Source organism: Erinaceus europaeus, chromosome 7, assembly GCF_950295315.1.
Source record: "Erinaceus europaeus chromosome 7, mEriEur2.1, whole genome shotgun sequence".
Lineage (NCBI taxonomy): Eukaryota > Metazoa > Chordata > Mammalia > Eulipotyphla > Erinaceidae > Erinaceus > Erinaceus europaeus.
In genome coordinates this window covers 108,132,931-108,141,172 of record NC_080168.1, presented here as the reverse complement: position 1 = coordinate 108,141,172, position 8,242 = coordinate 108,132,931, and the positions used below count along the sequence as shown (strand labels likewise).

Sequence of the window (8,242 nt, the reverse complement as noted above, 5' to 3'; positions counted from 1 at the left end):
AGGGTCATTATTATCCTGACTTTTTTATTTGCTGCTAGGGTTATGCAGGGGCTGAGTGCCGGCACTACAAATCCACTGCTTCTGGTGAAGATTTTTTTCCATTTTATTGGAGAGGACTGAGAGGAATTGAGAGGGGAGAGGTAAGTAGAGGAGAAAGAGAGACAGAGAGATAGAGATAGACCCCTGCAGACCTGCTTCACCGCTCTGAAGCGGACCCCATGCAGGTGGGGAGCGGGGGCTTGAACCCAGATCCTTGCGCTTCATACTATGTGCCAGGTGCGCTACCGCCCGACCTCCTCATCTTGACATATTTTTTTAAATTATCTCATTTTAACATGAGAGAGAACCAGAGCATCATTTCTGGCACACGTGATTCCAGAGATTGAAATTGACACATCATGTTTTTAAGGCTAAATTTCTTGGACTGACGATCTTGACATCTTTACAAAATCTGATTGATGGGCAACTCCCAAGCACGCACCCAGCACACGCAATTCATTATGGAAGAATGAATCAATTTATTGAGTTGAGGCAGTAACCTCTCAAAAAGACAGAAACAAGAGGCTTTGAGTCCCAAAATAGAGAGAGAAGCGGAGGCAAAGGCTCCTACGAAGCCCAGGAATCTCTTAGGAGCGTTCTATCTTCAAGAATTTCCAAGGAGACACCCAGGGCCAGGATAAATTTAACAAAGTACAGGGTGAAAATGGCAAGTTAGAAATCAGGGAATCCCTACAGAAAATTCCAGCCTAAGTCAAGCAACAGGTTTTTGTTCAGCCTCCAGGTCGAAGGAAAAAAAAATGCCTCTTAAAGCTTCTCAAAACCAAACTTGCGTGGAGCTGGCTCAAGGCCGCAAGAGGCGTTCATTTAGTCCCGCCCCCAGATGGCACCAGCCAATAAGAAAGCCAGAAGGCGGAGCCAGTGAAACGCGGGAAGGAGGGGCGGGGCCTCTAGTGGCGGTCGGGAACTGGTGGGGGGGGCTGGCGGCAACATTGTTTTAAGTTGGACAAATTGACAAGAGCGAGAGATACACGGCGTTCTATCGCGACCTGGGGGCGCAGTGCTGGGCCTGTTTCCCCCCTCCTCGGCCCCCAAGAGCCGGGGCCTGCTTTCTGCAGGGTTCCCGGGCTCCCGCCCCAGGGCCGGGCTGACCCGACGCGCTAGCGCTTCATGGAGAACTTCCAAAAAGTGGAAAAGATCGGAGAGGGCACGTACGGAGTTGTGTACAAAGCCAAGAACAAGTTGACGGGAGAAGTGGTGGCGCTTAAAAAAATCCGCCTGGACACGTGAGTGGCCTGTGTACCCACGACTCCAGACTGGGGAGGTCCTTGCGAGCCCCCCACCCCCACCCTAACAGGCGAGCGGCCGCCGGTGGGGTCCGGAAGCCCCGGGGCGAGATTTCGGTCCGAGCCCAAAGTGGGGGTGTGAGGCCAGGAGAGCGGTTCCCTGTGGAAAGTATAGGGTACTGTAGGATTCATGGAAAACTTCTGCGCCGATGCCTGGCGGTGCCCTCCGACCTGCCGTCAAAAGATTCAGGAAGAGGACCTCTGAGACTGGGGGGAAATCCAAGACCCCCGGTGGAGTTGGGGTGTGTGGGAACCGGTGAAGAACCCCCCCCCCCCTTTTTGAATGAAGCGCCGGACTCACTGCCCCTGACCCCACCCTCATGGAATTCTCTCCCTCTTTCAAAAAAAAAAATGGCAGTTGAACCTCACTGGCCCCTCAAGGGAGGCTGGGTGCTGCTACTCCCCCACTGTCGTTTTTCTTGTTTTGTTTTGTTTTGTTTTGTTGCTACCTTTTCTCTTTCGGCTTCACCTTCACGAAAAGGCTTTCCTTACCTACCATTGGGGTAAGAAAAAATAATGAACAAAAAAGTCACTCCATGTCCAAAGAGCCACTCCCTGTTTATTTCTTTCTCTCCTCTTTTTAAAGGGATGCTGAGGTAGGGGTGGAGGGTCGCTGGGGTAGTGGATAACTAGGACGAGGGAAAAAATAAATAATTATCATCATATTCTTATCTCTGCTTTCTGACCTCTCCAAGTGAGACAGAGGGTGTACCCAGTACTGCTATCCGAGAAATATCTCTGCTTAAGGAGCTCAACCATCCGAATATTGTCAAGTAAGTATTTATCTGATGCTCTGACAGTAAAAGAGAATGTGTTCTGTCTGTGTTCTGTCTGGACTTTTCTCTCCCTCACCTCCCTTCCTGGGTCTTCCTTCCCTAGGCTGCTAGATGTCATCCACACAGAAAACAAACTTTACCTGGTTTTTGAATTTCTACACCAGGATCTCAAGAAATTCATGGATGCCTCTGCTATCACTGGCATTCCTCTTCCACTCATCAAGGTAATACTTTTCTCATGGACATGTTTGAGGTTTAAGGGAGTATGAAGGTGAAGGCAGACAATTCAGGCTGAGCAGTGATTTGTGGCCTTGGCTTTCTTCCAAGGCCCCCCCCTCCACCCTCACCCCACACACAAACCCTCTCTTTTGTGGTTCTTTCACTGTTCATTATGCTTATTAACCCTGGGGCTGGGCAGGAGAATTAAAGAAGTTGAATATCTAGTGAGTCAACTCAGCAGCTCAGGTAGAAGGTCAGATGAAACCCAGATAAATGGACTCAGGAGATACCTTCAAAAAATCCTTCAATATCTTTGGTGGGGAAAACAGGCAGTGAGTATTGTCTGTTTTTAGTTCTGGGATCTTTACCCCCAGAGTTACTTTCAATCTATCACCAAATGTTTATTCAATGCGCATTTGTAGAACACCTTCAATGTGGTAAACACAGACTATGGAAGAGATACAAAACTGTGAATAAGACTGGTCCAAATCCTCACTGAGTTGACAGTTCAATGGAACAACCAGCTGGTAAACATGTGATTATAACTAAGCATAAGTAGGGCTTCGTTAGAGTTTTAGAGGTACAGAGCAGAGACCCTAACCTGTTCACTTGGGTGTCCTCACTCTCCCTTGTCAGAGTTATCTGTTCCAGCTGCTCCAGGGCCTAGCTTTCTGCCATTCTCATCGAGTCCTACACAGAGACCTCAAGCCTCAAAATCTGCTTATCAACGCAGAGGGGTCTATCAAGCTAGCAGACTTCGGACTAGCCAGAGCCTTTGGAGTCCCTGTTCGTACTTACACCCATGAGGTGAGTTCCTCTATGCGTTTCTTATCTGAACTTCCTGGGAGATGTTAACAACATTCACAAAGTACTAAAAATATATCTGGCTAGCAGTTTCTCTCTCATAGATGGAAAATATCTAATGCCCAAGAAGAGGTCTTAGCATATGCACAGAATTCAGACTGTGTAGCTAAGTGGGTTTTTGTTAGATGCCAAGCCAAGAGAACTGGTTAGCACACCATTAAATTCATCATTTTACATCAAGTTTTCCAGGAAGATCACAAATTGGGGGTTCAGAAAACATGGTCCCCAGAGTCACAGGCAAATAAGATGTTGTAGGTTAGTCATTCCACTTAGGAGAAATCAGAGGGAGAGAAAAGATGGAGGGATGGAAACTACTTATTAAGAGGTAGAAAGTAAGCAGACTAGTTAGGGTTGAGGGACTGAGACATGGTAAATCCAGGTTCCATACACCACCACTCACCTTCCTACTCTTATTCCTCAGGTGGTGACCTTGTGGTACCGAGCACCTGAAATCCTTCTGGGCTGCAAATACTACTCCACAGCTGTGGACATCTGGAGCCTGGGCTGCATCTTTGCTGAGATGGTATGGAGGCATGTTCAAGTTCCATCCAGCCCACTTCTTCTGAAACTCAAGAACAACAGAAGTGATTCTTGGCCTAAACTCATGGTCCTTCTATTATCACAGATTAGCATCAAGGGAGGTGGTGGTGGGGATAGGATAGGACTGTTGTCCCTAATGTCCCCCATATGGTAGGACAACTTCAAACAACCTTAGCACCTAGTATACAACTTGGTCTCTAGCTCAAGATAAGTGATTTCTGCAATTATTTTAGTTTTAGTCTGCAGATATTTGGGCAAGTGTTTTTTTTTTTTTTTTTTTTTTTTTTTTAAAGATTTTACTTATTAATGAGAAAGACAGGAGAGAGAGAAAGAACCAGCCATCATTTTGGTACATATGCTGCCAGAGATTGAACTCAGGACCGCATAGTTGAGAGGCCAATGCTTTTCCCACTGCACCACTTCTCAGACCACGCAAATAAGTTTCATTTATTACCTCTCTCACTTGACCTGTAGGGTGTCAGGAATGTGATAAAACCAAATGTGTTCTTCCCCTAAACTGCAGGACTAGATCATGTCCCCCTCAACCTTTGGCTTTTCAGATTATTGGGTCCCTGAGGCCCATCCTTATGGGGACTCTCATCCCCTTTAATACAGCAGTAGAATGAGCTGACTTTTTGAATCATATCAATAATAAGTTTAGTTTCTTTATCTGGGTTTTAACTGGGGGCGTAGAGATCATTAGCCTATTTATATATTTATGTGTATATTTATATCTCCCAGTACATTACCTTACAACTGCCCATATTCCTCTCTCAATTCATCAAATAATATTTGTTAAGCACCTAGTGTGTACCCAGCACCATGCTAAGTGCTGTGGGGAACACAGAAGAAATGGAAGACACAGTCTCTGCCCGCTGTGCTCCTATCTAGAAGTGGCTGCATCACAAGGAGGGGGGATGACCGCAGTGTCTACCCCACACCCCGTGAGTGGCTTGGGACCCCTTCGCTACATGCCAGTGGTACCCCAGACATTCACCCTCTCCCAACCCCACCCAGCCTGGGGGATCTGTAAAGCCATGGTTGGGGGAAGGAAGGAGGGGGCAAGGAGACAGATGAAGGGACTTCATTGTCTCAAGCTCTGTGTGACTGACCCCATGAAAAGCCCTTGGGAGGGAGTCATGGGGCCCTGCTGCCCTTCCACTGCCTCTGGGAACCTCCGTTGTGCAGGGGGGCAATTTTAACTGACGTCAATACCAGTCTTGGCCTTTCTTCTTTGCCCATTTTCAGGTGACTCGCAGGGCCCTATTCCCTGGAGATTCTGAAATTGACCAACTCTTCCGGATCTTTCGGACTCTGGGGACACCAGATGAAGTGGTTTGGCCAGGAGTTACTTCTATGCCTGACTATAAGCCAAGTTTCCCCAAGTGGGCCCGGCAAGAATTTAGCAAAGTTGTGCCTCCCCTGGATGAAGATGGACGGAGTCTGCTGTCGGTGAGAGTGAGGGGCGGGGCACCCCTTTCCTCTCATTCACTGTTGCAGGGCAAGAAGGTTTTTCCATCATGCAGGAAAACCCCAGGAGCCTGCTTTTCTTTTATTATTATTATTATATTTTAAAAATATTTATTTATTCCCTTTTGTTGCCCTTGTTTTCTTGTTGTAGTTGTTGTTATTGTTGTTGTCATTGTTGGATAAGACAGAGAGAAATTGAGAGAGGAGGGGAAGACAGAGAGGGGGAGAGAGAGAGATACCTGCAGACCTGCTTCATCGCTCATGAAGCGACTCCCCTGCAGGTGGGCCTGCTTTTCAATGATTCCCTAGCCCCTGGTTCTCTTGCCCCTTTGGCATACTGGTTCAGATATATGGGAAAGGGAAAAGGAACTCTGCCTTGGGTAAAAGCTTAGATAATTAGCTGCCTATTGAGTCCACCTTCACATTACTCTTCTCTCTCTCCAGCAAATGCTGCACTACGACCCTAACAAGCGGATTTCAGCAAAGGCAGCTCTGGCTCACCCTTTCTTCCAGGATGTTACCAAGCCAGTACCACACCTTCGACTCTGATGGCCTCCCCCACACCCCTACTCCAACTCTCACCCTCTCTTCCAGCAGGGGTCTGATCTGGCTTAGACCGGGGCTATTTGCCCTCTGATCTTGCCTGTCTGCCTTAGCCATTTATCTTCCCTTCTTAGCCAGATGAACCTGGGGGCCCAGGGGGTGGAGGAAAGAAGTAGATGAAAATGAAAGGGAACTTCAGTATTAGATGCACTTAAGTCAGCCTCCACCACCCTCTCTACCTCTTTTTAATCTGCTGAGGAGGGCTGGTATTTAAAAAAGAAAGAAGCTTTTCCCTCCCCTCATTTACAATTTGCCATCCCAATTGCCTCACAATTATTACTTCCTGCATTTGGGATGAAAGAGACCCTAAGTCTCTCACAGTCTCTATATGTGTAAGGTCAGCTGATAGCAAGAGAGCTAAATTGGAACTTTTGAACATTGACAGAAACAGAGATATAAAAAAAGGCTTTTGCTTGAAGGAATTGGGTTGAAAAAAAATCTATAATCAGTTTATACCTTAGCTTTAGTGATTCATCTCACCTGTTCGGGAAACACAAGACTCAATTCTGGTGGGACTGCAGTAGAAACAACTGCTCCTGGTCCCCTGTCTGTCCCATCCTATGGGAATCTGGAACAGGGATTATATGTCATTTGAGGTTTTATGAAGAAAGTGAAAGACTGAAATTTTCTTACTTTTTTTAAAGATCTTTAATTCTTCAGACACCAGGAATATCTGCCCCTATCTTCCTCTGAAGGCCAACCATAGGAGTGGAAATTAGAGGTTAGACATTATTTTGAGGATGTGGACATATTTAGTCCTGGGAGTGAGGGGCATTGGAGAAAAATATTTCTTTAAAAGGAGGAACAATTATATTTATATTACAGGTTATAGGTTTTTGGTTTTTTTAAGTGGGAGTGGGTGTATTTGTTGTTATGTGCACCTTGGGCTTTTGTAATGCAAATGTTAAAAAAAAGAGTATTTTTTCTTATGATTTTTGTCTCTCCCACCCCTTGTCCTTGAGTGTTCTTGCTCTTAATGTTATTTGTAATTTAGTTTGCAATTCATTAAAAAATGTTCCTATTTTACAGTTCATCTCTTTGCTCTCCTTTACTTTTATTTATTTACTAAAAGAATAGTATAAGAGCAAACATCATGTGTACATGAGATAATGTATTTCAAACTGTCTCTTTCTCCCGATCTCTTTGTTCAGAGCTAGCCATCTCATCCCGTTTTGGCCTCTGTGATACAAGTGGGTTAGTACTGAAGGTGAGCAAAGCGAGTTACAGCCCGAGAAGCTAGAGTCTGGGACTGGGATTATATGTCATTTGAGGTTTTATGAAGAAAGTGAAAGATTGAAATTTTCATAAAGACCCTTAGTTCTTCAGACACTAATGTCTGCCCACTTGATTTTACCTGCATCTCTCTTCTCTCCCACCCCCACACACATACCAGTTAGCAGTTCCAGGATGTCAAGATTAGGAAGGATTTAGGGTCAGCAGTATGGTTGAAAGTGGCCTCTTTGGGAATTGCCTTGACACTGCATCTCCCAGTAAACGCCAATCATCCTTTTTCTTCCCTATATATCACAGCAGTTTTCTAAAGATACTTTCTACACATTAACATAGTTGAAAAATAGAACAATCTTAAGTTCTGAAGGGGCATTAAAGAAAACTTCCGCAAACTAACACTTGGAATTGTCGCTGTGTCACCCCACCACAGAATGTAGCAAGCCTGCCCACGGGCCACCCTAAAAATTCCTGTCCTCTATTAAATCACTAAAACACACACACACACAAATCCTGCCCTCTAAGCCTCCACTAAAAGGAGGCACAGACAGGAGGTTTATATTTCCAGGCTCCAGGTTTGCGGGAGAGGTAATTCCCTTTACCACCGCACATCCATCACAGAGGGCGGGGCGCGAGGCTCAGCCGCGCCAAATCCTAGGGGAGGGAAGGTCAGTTAGCCTTCCTAAGACTTCTTTCATTTCTTTCCTTTGTATACACATACTGTTTTTTTTCCCCAAGCCATTTTTTTAAAACTTGTGATTAATAGTGGTTTGCAAGATTAAAAGATTACAAGATATATAGTTCCACAAGGCACCCGCTGGCAAAGTTCTGTGTTCGACCCTCCCTAAAACTCCTTTCAAACCCCGCCTGGCCTGCCATTCAAGTCCTGAATTTTGCAGTACTAGTTTAGAGACTCACGTTGACCCGCCTCCATCAACTCACCTGATTAGATGTTTATGAGTCAAGAGGCGGGGTCACCAGGGCCTCGAGATTCGATTGGTCAGTACTCGCGTCTGTCAGCATACCGCCCCAGTTTCCGGAGCTCACTCTTCTATAGCTCCTCATCGCGTCCGTCTTCAGGGCTTCTCTCTCTTTATTGGTCCGAGGCCCTGCCTGTCCGGCCCCTTGCTCGGCTTCGTTGGTGGCAGCTCTCCAGAGGATTGGTCGGTTTGCTGCATCATGGCCCACCCTGGCGGGGAG

The 8,242-nt window shown here is 46.1% G+C and overlaps 1 protein-coding gene across 4 annotated transcripts; it reads left to right on the top strand.

The window, feature by feature from the left end:
• The first annotated feature begins 932 nt into the window (after positions 1 to 932).
• CDK2 (cyclin dependent kinase 2) lies at positions 933 to 6,848 on the top strand. 4 transcript variants are annotated; one of them, XM_060195167.1, is made up of 8 exons: positions 933 to 1,283; positions 2,039 to 2,116; positions 2,223 to 2,343; positions 2,975 to 3,145; positions 3,624 to 3,725; positions 4,543 to 4,686; positions 4,991 to 5,194; positions 5,657 to 6,848. In XM_060195167.1, exons 1-8 carry the CDS (start codon positions 1,168 to 1,170, stop codon positions 5,759 to 5,761), a joined length of 1,041 nt encoding a protein of 346 aa, XP_060051150.1. In that variant the 5' UTR covers positions 933 to 1,167; the 3' UTR covers positions 5,762 to 6,848. The 4 variants fall into 4 exon arrangements, with proteins under 4 accessions (XP_060051150.1, XP_060051152.1, XP_060051149.1 ...); XM_060195166.1 differs by lacking the exon at positions 933 to 1,283 and adding an exon at positions 1,360 to 1,846; XM_060195169.1 differs by lacking the exon at positions 4,543 to 4,686.
• Positions 6,849 to 8,242: the final 1,394 nt, after the last annotated feature.